We start from the raw sequence: 17,458 nt of genomic DNA on the forward strand, positions 1-17,458 counted from the left end.
AAGAGGGCCAAGCCCAGATACTCGCTTCCTAGTCTGACCACTTTGTGTGGCTCAGGATGGGCAAAGTAGTGGAATCTTGGTCCCAAATAATCTTCTTGAGGGGCATAATGTGTCCCTTCATATATTTCAAAAATCTACCAACATGTTACTCAGTCTTTTTTTTAAACTTGCTATTTAGACCTCATAGTTCCTAAGTATAACAGGAAAAATCCAGCCCTTTCAGGCTGGAGACTTTCGGTAGAGAGGGGAAGTGAAATGAAGATATGCCATCTACTCAACAATTCTGAAAACATCCCACAGAAATGGCAGGATGGCCCAGGGGTAAGGAGACTGTGCAGTGGCACAGTTCTGGGGAAGATGGGAACGGGAGGTGAAGTGAAGTTGTGTCAGCTTCTAGCCACACAATCACAAGAATAACCCTGACGTAACAGCGCAGGGTGGCTCATAAAAGAGGATATTATGTAGTAGGGCATGCTGTGGAGCTCTTAAAAAGTACCCATGTGTACCACCAATTACTGCATTCTGCACAGTCCCTGTGGTATAATGCTATGGTCCAAAGAGGACATAATTTGCTGGGTAGGTTTCCAGTACATGAACTGTAGTATTCAGTAGTTGGAAGGAAAATTCATTTGATTTTTAAACTCATTAGGATTTTACAAACTACAGAGAATGAGAATCTGTAGTGGACTATGTCCCAAAATAAAAAAGTAATGAACTTTTTTTTTAAAAAAAGCAGAAATTGGCTCTTGGTTGATACTACATTTTTAAAGCTTTTTCCTTCAATTTGTCTACATTATTCAATGAAACACAAAACACGTTTTAAAATGTAACTTGGGGGGGTTATATTTATATGTAATACATTAGATACTTAGTATAATGACAGTAAGGTCATTTGTTAATGAGCCATTGATCAGGAATAGCTGTGACTTTCTGCCTAAGAAATGCAACAGAGGATTTCAACAAAAGACCATTAAAGTCCATACCAACATGCCTTATTGCTACGTCAGTTTTTTATCAAGAAGAGACCCCTGCTCCTTATTTCCTTTGTAAATTAGTAACCACAGCTGCTATAAATATCTCAGTACATTTTGGCTACTTAACATATGTCTCTGTTTTTGTCTCTCTAGGAAGTTACGAAGAGATTACCCCTCCAAAATCTTAATGAACTTGAGCACAGCCTTGCTCTTTCTCAACCTGGTCTTCCTGCTGGATGGTTGGATAGCATCATTCAACATAGAAGGCCTCTGCATAGCTGTTGCTGCCCTTTTGCACTTTTTCCTTCTGGCCACCTTTACCTGGATGGGACTGGAAGCAGTCCACATGTACATTGCTCTAGTAAAAGTGTTCAACACCTACATACGGCGATACATACTGAAATTTTGCATTGTTGGCTGGGGTATGTGTGAGAAGATGTATTTCTTAGATACTGTATATTTAAATTACGTATTATTATGCATTCCAGCAGTGCCAAGAGGCTCCAAGTGAGGTTATAACCCCATTGTGCTAGGCACTCGATAAACATTAGAGCTGAGTTGATAACTGATTTTTTTAGTTCAGTGGCAAAACTGCAAAATTCAAGGGGGGAGGAATTTCACGTTGAACAAAATGTTTAAGCCAAAATGAAATGAAATTTTTCCAGGTTTTTTTATGTTTTGTACTTTTTTGTTTGTTTTAGTAAACTTCACTAAATTGTTAAATGAAAAGTCGAAAGGAATCAAACCAAGATTTACTGAGCCTCTGTCCAGTGCCTCAACCACAAGTATAATGTATTTCTGAAAAATAACTAAGAAGGCTTTTCTTCATTTTTTTTTTTATAGCAGGGCCCTTTGGCTTCTGCCAGACATGCTGCCTGAATGCATCTGTTGTGTTCAAAATAATACAGAGCAACACAAAATCATTAGCCTCATGAACATTGTGGTGATCACAATCCAGTTCCTATTTGGTAGGTTCCATATAGTCTCAGCAGAGAGGACAAGGATTGAATGGTCAGTGAAACTGACCCTTAGGAGTAATTTCTCCAACACAGGGATGAGACACATAAACAGCATAGTATGAGAGACTTACACTGATGCTGCTTGTGCTGTATCTCTGAGGACAGAGGGCTTCAGTATAGCTGTCAGTCCAGCACCTTTCTCAAGCACTACATTCACTTAATATTATATAGAAAAAAGTATATAGAACTTCTGTTTATGTAGGGGTCTAGATAGAGCATATAGAGTTTTGTAAAAATACAAACTGCACAGCTTTACATTGTAGCTGAAGGAATAAAAGAGGGCCAGTTTTTAAAGGGATTGTGCACTTGTAGCTCCCGCTGATTTCAACAGAACTTAGTTAGTTAGTACTCGGCACCTCTAAAAATCAGACTGTTTTAAGTTACATGCCTATATATGGATTTGGGAGCCTAACTTTAAGTAATCAGGGTTGAACATTTTTACTTTACTTTCCCCATGTGTAATAATAATATTTATCCCTTAATTTGTTAATGCTTGTAAAGCACTTTGAGATCCTTAGATGGAGATTTGTGAGAAATCATTTATTTCATGCTGTTCTTCCATGCTGTGGTGTGTCATGGACAGATCTGGAGTTATATGGCTACCTCAAGATACTCTACGCTAACGCAAACATTTTCAGTTCTTTTGATTATCAATAATGCAGCTTTGTCTGGGAGTTTCAGATGCTTTGGGTTTTGAAAACAAAAATACAATAGCTTTCTCTTGTATTACAGGTTTACCAGCTCTAGTGGTCACAATTGTATTAGCAAGCACAAATACAAATGCAAGTCGTGTTTATGGCAAAGATTTATATGGCAGAGGTGCTAAAGAGCAAGGAGGAGATGATTTGTAAGTAATTTTTTAAAATCTGTTACAGTTCTGTGTTTGCATTTTGCAAAGAATTTGGGAGTGGCCAAACTGGCACTCATCAATGGTCTCATAAAGTTTGTAGATAAAGAACAAGAAAAAGGTGTGATCATTATCTTCTAAATTGTTTGCTTCTGAAGCCTTCTAAAAGCTATGAGAAAATCAGAATCAATCCTATATTACCAAAAGCCATGTAAAAAATATCCCTATTCGCTAAAAGTGAATAACTCATAGCTTTGCTGTTTCACAAAAAAAAAAATACTGTGTTTGGTTTTGTCTTAAATTTTTCACTTTTTGATGGAAACGAAAGATTGGTTGGGGGGAAGGGAGGAAGAGGTTGCTTAATAATCATGTTTCCTTTGTAAATGAAACAGCCTTTTCACAATGTAAGCTACCTAGCACTTCTGTCTTCCACATTTTTATGTAGACATTCCAAACAATCTCAGAGAAGCTTATTTTCTCACTGACTATATATATTATCAAGTCTTGCCTGATAAAACAGCACATTGAAAAAAAAAAACCACCATTATATCTTCTCATTAAAACTTCATGTTAAGCATTCCAGTTCTCTCAGGCAGCCATTTGCAGCTAAAAGAATGAGCAACATAGGCGCAACTGATCCCTGGCCCAGTGCCTGTGATCATGATTGTCTAGTGGCTAGCCCCAAAGACCACCCACCGTGCTACTTTCTTAAGATCAAGTAGTAGAGAGCTGAGTTTTTATGCTGGTGGTCCCATTTCAGTACTATCTGAGAGCTGTGAGCATGTGTATGCTGCTAGTTTGTTACACCAATATACAATGTTCTATCTTGATCCTGAAGTCACTTCAGATTATGTGTAGAGCATTGCATGGTGGGACTGTAGTTCCCACAGGCTACATCTATATGGTAAACATGAATTTTATATATAGTAGGTACATCGCTCAGGTACCTGGCAAGATACCAGTGTGTTCCTTAGTTACTCACAGATGCCCCAGAGCTTCACCCTGTGTAAAGAAATAAAATGGTCAAAGTTTGGGTTGTTCCACAGGGGAAATCTTATCAATACAGCAATGGAGACAGATGTAGATTAGTTTTACATGTAACGATTTAAATAACTAAAGAGGAGCATAGTTTTTAGTATCTAAGAATGACTGTTTTTTGTTTTGTTCTTAAAAACAGCTGCTGGATCAAGGATAAGGTTGTCTTTTATGTGACTTGTGCTGGTTACTTTGGAATTATGTTTCTTATGAACATAGCCATGTTCGTGGTGGTGATGGTGCAGATCTGCGGGAGGAATGGGAAAAGAAGCAATCGGACCCTGCGGGAAGAGGTCCTAAGGAATCTTCGTAGCATGGTCAGCCTGACCTTCCTGTTGGGCATGACATGGGGTTTTGCCTTTTTTGCCTGGGGGCCCTTAAATCTCCCTTTCATGTACCTCTTCGCAATATTCAATTCATTGCAAGGTAAGATTAATTCAATTTCAGTAAACAAAGCAAGGATTTAGCTGCTGATGTTATGCAAGGGAGTGCTTCTAGTGGTTTGACCAGGGGACTCGAAACCAGGTTTCTTAGGATCTGTCTTTGGTACTAATTCACTGCGTAAACATGGGACACTTAATTCTTATGCTCAAATAAATTTGTTAGTCTCTAAGGTGCCACAAGTACTCCTTTTCTTAATTCTCTCTGTGTCTCACTTCCAATCTGTAAAACAAGGAGGCCTACCTCACATGGATGTTGTAAGGCTTAATTAATTAATGCTTGCAAAGTTCTTCAAGTCGACCAGCCCTGCTTTTGCTATTGCTCATAGTTGAAAGTAACGCTAGTGATTACAGCATTCTGTTCAGGTCTCTTTCCTTTATTGAAGATCTGGGGGGGTTATATTTCCAGCATAATGTATCCTTCAGTTATGGAAAATGCTGTAAGTTGTAATCAAGTCATTGTACAGGATAAATTATAGAATTATTCCACTGATATTTAAAATAATTTAAATTCAAGCAAATTTGTGCATAAACCACCCAGCATAAGAATCCTCTGCCCCACAAAAAAAAATCAATAAGGATGTCATTAATAGAGAGCATATCATCCCACCAACAAATAAATATGGAGATAAAAACAAATTTTTCCAAAGGTCAGCAAAATATCTTTCCTTCACAGAAAAGCATTTGTTCTGTGCGATTTCATTCTGTCTGCTACAGATGAAACAAATTTACTGCTGTAAGAGATTTACTAAGCTTTCGTGGGAAGAAAATAATATTGGTAAAATGTGAGTCAAAATGTCCAAAAGGTGTTTGAATCTGGTGTTTTAAATATTTTTCCTCCCAAGGAAATATTTGGTGTTTTAAATATTTTTTCTCCCCAGATTCTGATATGATTTACTTCTGATAAGAATAAAGAAGTATTTGCTGTAATGTATCAATGAGTAATACACAGGGTCTAGAGAGATTGGAAGCATAGTGGAAGAACATAAAATGAGATTGAAAAAAAAAAAGTAAGTTAAGGGTCTGATTCAGCAAGTGCTCTGTGAACAGAATTCACATTGCCTTCAGTAGGGTTTTATGTACAATGGTCCTGCAGGACTGAGCGCTAGTTCAGAACCTCTGAGGAATCTTTTTCAGTGGGAGAGGCATACTTTAAAAGCAGTAATGTCAAAAGAAAAAAGGGGAAGGGAAACCCAAGGAATGAAAGCAGGTAGCAAATTAAACATGAGCTTGTAATGCAGTATGGTGGTGGAAGATGCCAGCATTTTAACTCCGAGACTGTCTGTACAGAGGCATCACATCATGAAGCAGGGAGATGATAATCCTGTATAAAATACCAGCCTGTCTGAAACTAGAATATTACTTATATTTCTGGGCATCTCCACACTAGAAAGAGTGGATAAAGCTGAGGAAATTCAGAAAAGATTAACAAAAATTGTTGAGGCTGGAGACATGCACCTAGGAGTAATGAGGTGAAACTGAGCAATGGAGAATTTAAAATATATATCAGGAAATATTTCCTAAAAGTAAGATGCACTAGATTGTGGGATAGTCTCTCCAGGGAACTGGTGTAAGCCCCATTGTTGGAGTCATCTATAGTGCACAGAACAAGCCATTAAAATACACAGAAAAGCACTTCCTGCAGATGGAGTAGGGGACGTCTATTAACTTGTGGGCTTTAGGGTACCATCAAAGGGATACATTAAGGCAGGGGCAGGCAAACTTTTTGGCCTGAGAGCCACATTGGGTTTCCAAAATTGTATGGAGGGCCGGTTAGGGGAGGCTGTGTCTCCCCAAACAGCCACGTGTGGCCTGGCCCCCGCCTCCTATCCGACCCCACCGCTTCTCGCCCCCTGACAGCCTCCCCCAGGACTCCGACCCCATCCACCACCACCTGCTCCCTGTCCCTTGACCGCCCCTAGAACCCCTGCCCCTGACTGCCCACCACCACCCCATCCAACCCCCACCCTCCTTCCTGACTGTCCCCTGGGACCCCTGCCCCATCCAACCCCCCTGTTCCCTGCCCTCTGACCGCTCCGACCCCTACCCACACCCCCACACCCCAACTCCCCTGCCCTCTATCCAACCACCCCTGCCCCCTTACCGTGCTGTCTGGAGCACTACAGCCGCGCCACCCAGAGCACTGGATCAGGCTGCAACTCTGCAACTGCGCTGCCCTGCCACCCAGAGCATTGTGCCGGCGGCGCAGCATGCTGAGGCTGCAGGGGAGGGGTCGGGGGCTAGCCTCCCAGGCTAGGAGCTCAGGGGCGGGGCAGGAGGGTCCTATGGGCCGGATGTGGCACGTGGGCCATAGTTTGCCCAGCTCTGCATTAAGTTCCCAATGCGCTCAGCAATGCACTTACATCCAAGCTTAACTTGCAGTATGTGAGAAATCCTGTTGATTTCAGTGGGGTTATTCAGGTGCTTGAAGGGAAGCACATACTTTAAGTAATAGAAAGGGGCAAGTAATGTATAAAGTGTTGTATTTGCATTTAGGCTCTGATGCAGTAACAAACTTTATGTACTAGAGGGTTGCGCATTTCATGGATCTTATTTACATACTAGTGATTCCTTGCATCCCTCCATTCCATCCCAAAAGCTCCCTGTGTGCCATCCTCCCATCCCCCTCCATTCCAGGGCCTTCTTGCAACTTCCCTGAGCTGTTCCAGCTGGGGGTTGTGTGCAGCCCTTCTCCCCTTCCTAATACTAGGGTCTCCAATTCCCCACACCCATGACAGGATCTCTGTGTGTGCCCCCATTCCCTCTTCCCCGCATAGCAGGGGTCCCCAATATCCCCCACACATCAGGGTTCTTTGTGCCCCCTATTCCTCCCCCCCTACTAGGGTCCCCCATTGTCCCTTCCCATGCCAGAGGCTGTGTACACACTCCTATTTCTCCCAGCCCCCACTCCTAACACACCCCTAGTTATTTGTCTTTTTCTCACCACGTGATAAGTCATGCAGGGAGTAAACATGTCAAACTCCTTGTGAGGAGGGGCTGAGATGAGATGGGGTATTGTTATGCTGGAAGGAGTTAATGGGTGACATCAGCCAGTTATTTGATCTATAGACGACTGCAAAGGTGACTGCAACTGTGGCTGTGCTAATCAAATTCAGATGCTCTCTGTATTCCTCCCCCCCAGACACACACACACTTATTGCAGAAAATCAGAAAATGGAAAAACAGAGTTCTGCCAGCTGATGCCTAGAACTTTGCTTGTGTGCAGTGTAGCTGCAGCTCTGTGAGTCCCAGGATCTTAGAGAGATAAGGTGGGTGAGGTAATTGTCTCTCTCACCAACAGAAATTGGTCCAGTGAAAGATACCCTCTCCCACCTTGTCTCTAGATCTTTCTTTCATATTTCGGAATTGATCAGATGCAGTATCCAAAAGTTACTGTTTTGCATAAAGAAAGACCATTAGAAGTGCCATCGTTCCATTTGTAAGGCCTTCACAAGCTCAGTAGTTAGGATTTTAATTGGTTTTGTACTTCCTGAATTTTAGTTCTTACCATTTTTTTTTGTCAAGTATCAAATAATTTGCAAGCAACATTTTTCATTATTCAGCCATCACCAGAAGATAACAAAGCAAGCAGGTTTCAGTCCTCACTGAGCTCAGTTTGGGCAATGTTTTAGGGTAGAGACCCAGGTCCATGCCCAATTGTACATGCCAAAGTACACCAGTGCCCAGGTACTGAGATGTTTGCTAGTAATGATTTTTTTAATGATTCAGACAATATTTTCCAAACCCCAAACTGTCTTGTTGTTCCACCCTCTAAATCCCAGTAGACATGAGCACACGGAGTTAAGCATGTTTAGGAAACAGACGAATCTCCAAAGAACACCAGTTAAGCATTTAGGCCCACAATAGATCTCACTTAAATCATTTTACAGATATAATCATTTAGGGATCTGGCATTAGAATTTTGCCCTCAGGTTCAGCCTTGGCTCTGCCTCAGTTAATGAGAATGAAGCAAGCACATGCCAAGCCAGAGAGAGATGGAAGATTCCACAACTAACACCTACCCGTGAAGGCCAGGCTCATGTTATAATTCCTATTTCTGCTTTCAAAATTAGCACTGGAGTATCTCTGTGGAACTATTACAGTTGTACCATTAACCCAAATGACAAGCTTCTTAGCAACACAGGACTGCATTCTGAAAATTGGTGGCTGTAGATCTGCATGCAAAAAAATGCTGCTTACAGATGTGTGCACCTGCCTGTGTAGGCACATTTACAACAAGTGTATGCACAAACCAGGCAGAAATGGCTCGGTGGGCACCTCCATAGTAATTTACAAATGTATTTTCCCCATTTTCACACTAATAGTCAGTAAATATTTATGCAAATAGTGATGATCTTTCTTGTGCACTTTATTGGTGCAGAGACTTCCAGTCTCCAATATTTAAAAAGTTGGCCCTGTAGATCTGGAATACTAGGTGTTAAACAGGAAAAATCTCCCTCAGCGTAGAATATTTGCTGTACTTGGCTTTGGAGGTCTTTATCTTGCAGTGTTTATGAGCGCCAAATGAATGCTCTTTCAAGTCAATGAAAGTCATGGTTGTGTAAAACCTAGAGGATGGCTAAGCATTCAGTGACTCGAGCATCTTTTACCTTGTACACCTCAGTGACGCAGGTTGATGACGAGGACCAGTTCATAGTGGTATTCAGAATGTTTGCAACATTAAGATTTTATACAAATAAAATTCTGATTTGTCCATTTGCTTGCAGGTTTATTTATATTTGTATTCCACTGTGCTATGAAAGAGAATGTGCAGAAACAATGGAGGAGACATCTCTGCTGTGGCAGATTCCGATTGGCAGACAACTCAGGTGAAAAACAGCATGCCTATTTCATGTCTCCACTTCTGAGATGCAGCAGTAGACTGGAAAAGGCCAGGTGCACTGCTTTGGTCTCTTGTATTTAACACAATTTAGGCCACAGATGTGGAAAGAGTAAGGAACATGATTATTATTAGCCTATGACTGTAATAATGATTGCCTAGGGACTCTTCAGAGAGCGCTCCACAAAAAAGTCTCCAGTCCTCCCTTGAAGTTTTCCAGTGAAGCCAGCTGGTAAATTTTGCAATGCTGTGAGCATGGCTTTGGAAGTCCCTTTTGTTTTACAGCAACAGTGATTCATTGTTTAAATAAGGATTCAGAGGGTCAAATCTGGCCCCTTTTCCCTATGTATGAGGGGCTTGTGCAAGGCCAAGTGATCCTGTGGGCTATCAGACTAATGTGGAGGGAATATTGGAGGTGCTTCACAAGAGCCATATGCTGAACTGCTGAGGCAGGGATCTTTCAACCTCACATGTGTCCTGTGTGCATCCTAGCTCTTTCCCCCTCAGTACTATTGCCATAGAAACCACAGTACCCAGAAGAGATTTACCAGGGGCAGAGTGAAAGAGGCTTGAGCACACTCAGAAACTGATGTCCCTTCCTACAAACAGGATCTCAAAGTGGCAGGGAATGTGAGGTTCCCTTGTGGGAACTCGCTGCTGCTGCTCCCCATAGCAAACACCTATTGCTCTGGGCCTTCCGCAGGCACAAAGGCCACTTCCCAATGTGTTGATAATATTGGCCCAACTCCTCAGCTAGTGTAAATCAGCATTGCTCCATTGAAGTCACATTAACATGCCACAGTTTGATATACTCTCAGAAATCATATTTTTTCTATGTAAACCATAAATCCACTGTCTGACCTAAAGATTTGAAGTGAGTTGCAGCAATGTGGATGCTTACACTTTTGACCATATGATACTTACTCACAAACCAACGGTCAGAGCCTTGGCTGGTGTAAATTGGCATTGTGTGTGACTCCATGGCCTTGGGCAATTTAGTGTAATACCATTTTGTCCTAATTACTTTAATGCCAACAGGTGAGGCATTCTCACTGTAAGCTGTGATGAATCTTATATTGTCATTTCATATTAAGAAATCCTGACTCATGAAATCAAAGTTAACACAAACTAGGAAAGATACATTAATTCTGATCAGGCATCCAGATTATTTCATGCATTCAGTTTCCAACACGCATGCCTTGTAAATCATGAACTGGCAACTGCAGATGGACCAAATTATTTCCAGATTTTTACACTGCTCTTGGCAGCCTTTGGGGAGGATAGCAATAAAAGTTTGAAGCATTCAAGGACTTCAGGGGTAGTACTTTATGTGGCATAATTACTTTTTATGCTTACCAACTCTTCACTGCTGGCTGGTTTGTTAAGGAGGGTCAGCATGACACCATTAGCAGCTGGAAGAGTAGAGTATAAATCATAGAATCATAGAATATCAGGGTTGGAAGGGACCCCAGAAGGTCATCTAGTCCAACCCCCTGCTCGAAGCAGGACCAATTCCCAGTTAAATCATCCCAGCCAGGGCTTTGTCAAGCCTGACCTTAAAAACCTCTAAGGAAGGAGATTCTACCACCTCCCTAGGTAACGCATTCCAGTGTTTCACCACCCTCTTAGTGAAAAAGTTTTTCCTAATATCCAATCTAAACCTCCCCCACTGCAACTTAAATCAAATAAGATTTAAAAACATGATCAGATTTAAATGAACCTTAGAACACGATCTGATCAAAAATCTGCATGTTGTCATGGTTAGCATCACAAAAATAGTAAAATTCACCCTAGTGCAAAGAGTCAAGATAAAGTCCTGCTGCTTACATAAACCAAGCATTAAAGATTTAAGTGGTACATAGTTCTTTGTTTGGGCCCCTCTTCATGTGGATTACTTTTCTCCCAGAAGAATACATTATAATAGTAAGAACCACAAAAGGAACAAGGATTTGAAACTAACCTTACATGCAGGTATGTGTTGCAATATGTTTTGTAAAATTAGCTGTTAAATTTACTCCTGTATGTACTAATTTTGAAACATACATTGTGAGGTTCGGAATGTCAATATTCTAACAACATTTAATCACGAAGTAACTTTTTGTCCGAATTTGGGGGAGGAGGGAATGACTGAGGGAGCAATTGTTTGTTTCAGTTGTAAAAAAAGCTTAGTTTAGCAACAATCTAAATTAGATGCAAATTAGATCATTTAAAGTTATTCCATTCAAAGGTATATTATTATTATATCAATGGGTTAGGTACTGTACACATATATAGGAGAACCCAGGGTCCAAATTCAGCAGTACAAAGCAGCCTTAGATCTAACAGGTCCAGCCCCTTATGATTCCTCTTTAGAAGGGGAATCCCTGCATGGAGTAGCCATAGTAATAGCCCTCATACACCCTTTCTCCTGGATCCCTCAGCACAGAGGGTGTGGCCAGGGCAACCTCAGATCCCAACAATCTCTTGCTGCTGGAATGTCTAGCCAGGTGTAAATTAGAATCCAGCCACACAGATCCAGAATTGCAAGAGTGCAAAGGTGGCAAAAAGTCACCTTGGTTCTTCCCACTCCATTCTTGATGGACCTTCCTCACAGTCCTTGCCCTACAGAACTCACAGTCTAAGATTTAAAATTATGGAGATAACCATTGGTTATCTGTGCTTGTGAGCCACATTTCTTTGCATTGTTCTTTTTAATCATAAAAAAAAGAGTAGGTACCCCACTGTTTATTCCTCGTGCACCCAAAACTGTCACTACAGGGTCCCAATCCCTTACTGGGCTCTTTTGGCATTACCAGAATACAAATAAAGAATAGTAGTTGTTGTTAATTTTATAAGAAGTTTGGCAATGCCATTTCGACTACCCCATCAACAGAGGCACCGATGCCACGGGTGCTCCAGCAAAAAAATAAGGGTGCTCAGCACCCACCGGCAGCCCCCTCAATCAGCTCCTCCCTCTCCTCCCCGTGCCTCCCACCTACCGCGATCAGCTGTTCAGTGGCATACAGGAGGCATTTGGGGGAAAGGGGACAAGTGAGGGCAGGGCATGCTCAGGGGAGGGGGAAAAGTGGGGCAGGAGTGGGAAGAGGCGGGTGGGAGCTTGGGGGAAGGGGTGGAGTGGGGGAGGGGCCTGGGGCGGATCGGGGGTTGAGCATCTTTGGGCAACTCAGAAATACACCACCTCTGACCATCAATTAGTTTTAACCCTATCTAGAAAGTGGAAATATCAACTGCTGTTCTTTAATGTCATCCTTAATAACAAAGTAAAGCATCTTGAAATAGTCCTGCCTTCTAAATAACAAAAAAATGCCACCAGACAAGAACTAGAGCAGACCACTTTGTTATAAGTAATGTAAAAAGTGCTTCTGATGCTTGGAAATTAAATCTTGAGAGAAGCAGGACTTTAGTGCTAATAGAAATGAATGATTTTTAAAAAATGCCTATTCATTTTCAGACTGGAGCAAGACAGCAACTAATATTATAAAGAAAAGCTCAGACAATCTTGGGAAATCCTTGTCCTCCAGTTCTATTGGTTCCAACTCAACCTACCTGACATCCAAATCTAAATCCACTTCAAATACATACTTCAAAAGAAACAGCCATACAGGTGGGTCATTTCTCGTACATCAAAGAGATCTTTCTGGTATGGTGCTTCAAATTGTGACTGTTTACTTTGCACAATAGGTATGTCAGTGACTTGTGTTACCTTCATGTATAAAAGACATCACTGAGTAGAAGTCAACTGAGCATTTTAAAAAACGTTTTTTTCTTTAGTTAAGGGCTGTCATGAGGCAAGAGTCACCAACCATGGTAAATATCTAACCTTGGAATTTTATTGTGATATAAAAAGTATATTTAATAAAACTACTTAGCTCTTACATAGCACTTTTACCCAAAGATTTAAAAGGTAGGTAGGTAATAGTAGCCCATGTTACAGAAACAGAGGCACAGAGAGGTGATGCAACTTTCCCACAGTCACACAGCAGGCTAGAAGCAGAGTTGGGATAGAGCCCCTATCTTCTGAGCTCCACTCCAGGCTACTGACTACTGGAACAAGCTGCCTGCCATTTAACTTCCATTTGTCCCTTTGTCAGTAAATGTAGTAATTTGGAGGTTTGATCGTACTGTGTTAAAAAATATACACTGTTTTCCACCTTTTACAAATAGCATACAGTAGTTACTACATAGCTGTTCAGATGTCATGTGTGTAATAAAAGGGACCATCTATATCTCTATATTCCATTCACACAAAATAATCATGTACTTATTCTAGGAATATTTTAAAAAAATCTGTTCGATTCACTCCTTGAAATCATCATCTCCTTTATGAATAATTTCAAAAATACAGACTTGGCTTAAATGAAATGACTAGAAGGAACTTTCAGACTTCTTATAATACTAAATACACTTCACAGATTCACGAGACTAGTCCCACATCTGATACTCCAGTCTCTTTCATGTGTAGATCTCCTACTGACATCAGCTGAAGCTCTGCACAAATATGGAGAACAGAGCATCAGCGTCAAGTTTCACTGTATGGTTTGGAGAGGTGAATTTTGCCCACAGTCTGAACAGGCGATGTGGCTTAGTACCAGGAATTACCTTCCTGCTTTTCCTTCTCCTTGTCATGTGGTTCATTCAGGTGGACTATAGCTGGCTGGTTAGATCCAGTTTTTCAAACGTTTATGTTGCCTCTTTGGTCTGAGCAGTTACCCAGTATTCCAGGCCTTGCAGGATTGTTTCAATTATGAGACGTTAATACGAGTCAGGTATTTTATTGGTGTAATCTTATTTGCTTACAAAGAATCTACACAAAGTCCTGTTTCCCTAAACACAGTGGAAACAAACAACAGAAAGAAATTCCCTGGATCAGAATTCCTCCAATGTGCCTGTTCAGTGAACTCTGGCTCCCAGAAGCCTTGTCCATCCATTTCCCCTCATGGTCCTGCTCACACCAGGCTTTCTGCTGGCTTTGTGCCTCTAACACTCACAGTCTTCAGAACCAAATCCTAGCACTTGTGACTGCCACTGCCAAACCCATTAGCTCACACTGCTTAACACTGACCAGCCATGCAGCCCATCCCCTTGTGCAGAGTGCTCCCCGCCCCTATTTCCAGCTGTCTTTACCATATAAAAGGCGTTTCCTCCCCACGTCGGCTTTCATAGTGTTTGGTTTATTTCAGTAAGCGTGCTGCTATTATGACACTACAGCAATGCCAACTCAGCAGATAGTACCTGGTTACATTCTCTTGTTCCCTGCTGACCATACTGTAGATGTGTCAAATTTTATATGTTATAGAGTCACGTATATCTCTCTGTGGTTCAATCCACAGCACGTTCTCAGTTCAGTTTGTGGTACTGGTGACATACAATTCCATTTATGCTAATGACAGCTGAGACGTTAGAGTCCTATGCAGCAGTTTTATATCAACACTTATTTTCTGTTGGATCACAGCAAGCCTGTGCTTAAAGACAAAAACATACTTAAAATTAAATACATACTTAAATGCTTTGGTAAATTAGGGCCTTTGTAGAACATTAGCAATTAGAGCATGCCTGATCATGCGTTTTCACTACTTTTAGTGCTTCTAAAGTGCAGTCTTAAAAGAAAATGAATTCATGCATTAAGAGAAATAAAAAAGGCTCCAGATAATAAAATGTAAGCAGAAAGAGGAAGAACAAAAATATAAAAAAACAAACAAATGTATTATACCTTCAAATAAACTGGGAGACAATCTTTTTGGAATAATGATCAGACCAGGTACTAAATATTTTTTAACCTTAGGCAAAACTCTCCGCTCAGAACCTTATTGAAGATCAAGACTCAACATTCTGCTCTTCCTACCTGTGCATATCCCCACTAAAAGTAGTCAGAGCCTCTGCATGCAGGGAGATGAGACATCAGATGAGAGGTTCTGAAATGAACCGAGAATGTTGTCCATATAAGGGAACATTTCTACAGGATGTTTTTATTACTCAAGCTAGGTTCTTATGCCCAAGTAACTACTTATATGTTTTTAATTGAGAGTTAACTACACTAGTCATGGAGTTTTATGTACTTTGCCAGTGGCACCTGGGCTGCAAGACCTTGGTGGTAGAAAAATCCTATTAAAAGGGGAGTTACAGCAGAACAAACCTGCCACCACCACTATTTCCACAAAGGGCTAGCCGTGAAGGTGTGGCCAAAGGCCCAAGAGATGAGCTGACTCCACACATTTCCTGAGCAGCCTCCACTGGATACTAGAGGAGCTGGAATTTAAAACAATCTCGCTCTTAATTGAAACTCTAAATAGTGCTATTACGATATGCCCTTTCGAATGAAGCTCCTCAAAGGCACAGCTGTATTGTGTACACTTCATATTGCAATTGCACCTCCATCACCCCTGGCCATGAATCAAACCCCTCAGGCCCAATTCAGAAAAGCATCTTCACGCAGGAAAACACTTAATCATATGCTTAAAGCTAAGCAAGTGACTAAGTGCTTCCTGGATAGGGATGGATTTAATTACAAGTTTCAGGACTTTCCTGAATTGGGTCATAGATGGTAATGCAATAATTTAATGGACATTATAGAAGCACCAAAATATTCTGCATTCTTTTTAATATTATAGTGATTTCCTTTTCCCTTGACCATTTCAAATATACATTTTATTTCACTTTTTCTACCGGTGACACTGTAAAGTACTTTTGGCTGGATCCAGTTTTTTCAGATATCTACATTGGTTCTCAAACAAGTTTTCATGGCATAAAAAAAAATTCAGAAGTTATTTTTTATCCAATTGGTTCAGATTTTTGCACAGCTAATCTACTCAAATTGTTATCTTGGTGAATCTATAACCATTTTTAGTATACAGTGTAATAGATGTATGTCTTGGTAGCTGTTAACGTGGTTGTTGATCCCTGGAATTGACCCAGACATTCATATGTTTATGGTATAGATAATGTCTTCTAAGAGCATTTCCTCAGCAGAGGTGGAACATTCCAGGTAAAGTGTGCATCATTTTTGTTGAATGCATGATTTCAACAGGGTGGAGGGGGAATCACGTGCATGAAGTCCTAATTGACACCAAAAGGACTATTGCTAATCAGAAATACTGCTTATGCTTCACTATTCATCTTTTTGTTATTGAAGCTGATTGGCTGTAATTCAAAAGGCAAATATGCTTCAAACTCTGGTTGTCTATACTCTGCATGGAGCATGGGGTATCTGAAAGATTACCCTTCTAGAAAACGTACACTGTCACAGTATTAATGTTCACCATGTGATGCCTGATAAAGAAAAATAACATTAATTTTAAACAAAAAAAGTGCATTTGAAAGCAAAAAGACCCAAAAAAAACACCCCACTGTCAAAAGTTATGTGGTGAATTGCTAGATATATCACAGTACATTTCTAGAAGGAATGAACGTATGAAAGGTAATGCCAGGGTTCTAGAAATTGTCTCTTTATTTGGGCCTATAGCCATTATAGAAGCCAATCTCCTAGCTATTGGTTTTAAATATCTTTCAATTACATCAAAATTAGATCTGAATGACAGATCGTATTTTTCAAATATGCCTAGAAACTTTGTTGTGTATTACTACTCAAGTTGAGAATTTGTTTAGTAGAATCGACAAAAGAAACCATTTTCATGAGTTTTCTGAATCATGTGACACAGCTGTGATATGGGACTGACAGAAAGCAGTCACCTGAAGCACTGAAAGGTCATATATGCTGAAATACTAACTCCACAGATATCAATGGCAAAACTCGCATTGACTTCAGTGGGCCAAGATTTCATCTATAGGGTCTGATCCAAAGCCCGTTTAACTCAACTAGAAGACTCCCATTCACTCCAGAGAGCTTTGGATAGGTATACAGAGTACAAAAAATGTTTTGGAAAATGAGAGTTAGGTTTAATGAAGCTGTTTGAATGTGCATAATCATTTTTTGGGTACTGAAACAGTCTTCTCTGGAAACAAGAATTCTCATTTTAAACTCCTTTTAAACAAAATAAATAGAAAAACCTCAAAATGTAAAACTATTGGCTAGTGAGTAAATTAAATTAAAGAACACATAGTACCCAGCCATTTTCAGTAGTACAAGGGGTTATTTGCTGGTAATTCATTAGCCATTTTCACCCGCTTTGAAGAAATATCATTCTTAAACTGCCTGTTCTTTTGTTCATAATGAAACTGTTTAGATTTTCTTCTATGCGATCCATTTCTCTTTTACATGCAATGCAGCAGCATTTCATATTGCAAATCTTTATGAGAACTATAGCTTGGTACCATTGTTAAATCTTTTCTGAAACCCGCATTTTCAT

At 40.5% G+C, this 17,458-nt stretch overlaps 1 protein-coding gene across 3 annotated transcripts in view; it reads left to right on the forward strand.

Moving 5' to 3' along the window:
- Positions 1–17,458, forward strand: part of ADGRG6 (adhesion G protein-coupled receptor G6) — a 154,076-nt gene that overhangs the window by 131,740 nt on the left and 4,878 nt on the right. For 2 of the 3 annotated variants that reach the window (XM_073337489.2, XM_073337490.2), the window contains 5 exons: positions 1,128–1,396; positions 2,726–2,840; positions 4,018–4,301; positions 9,043–9,144; positions 12,607–12,759. In XM_073337489.2, coding sequence (XP_073193590.2) covers positions 1,128–1,396; positions 2,726–2,840; positions 4,018–4,301; positions 9,043–9,144; positions 12,607–12,759 — 923 coding nt within the window. Of the gene's footprint in view, positions 1–1,127; positions 1,397–2,725; positions 2,841–4,017; positions 4,302–9,042; positions 9,145–12,606; positions 12,760–16,090; positions 16,138–17,458 lie in introns of all 3 variants that reach the window. The other variant, XM_078852202.1, reaches the window with a different exon arrangement.

The sequence above is a fragment of the Lepidochelys kempii genome, chromosome 3, assembly GCF_965140285.1.
Source record: "Lepidochelys kempii isolate rLepKem1 chromosome 3, rLepKem1.hap1, whole genome shotgun sequence".
Lineage (NCBI taxonomy): Eukaryota > Metazoa > Chordata > Testudines > Cheloniidae > Lepidochelys > Lepidochelys kempii.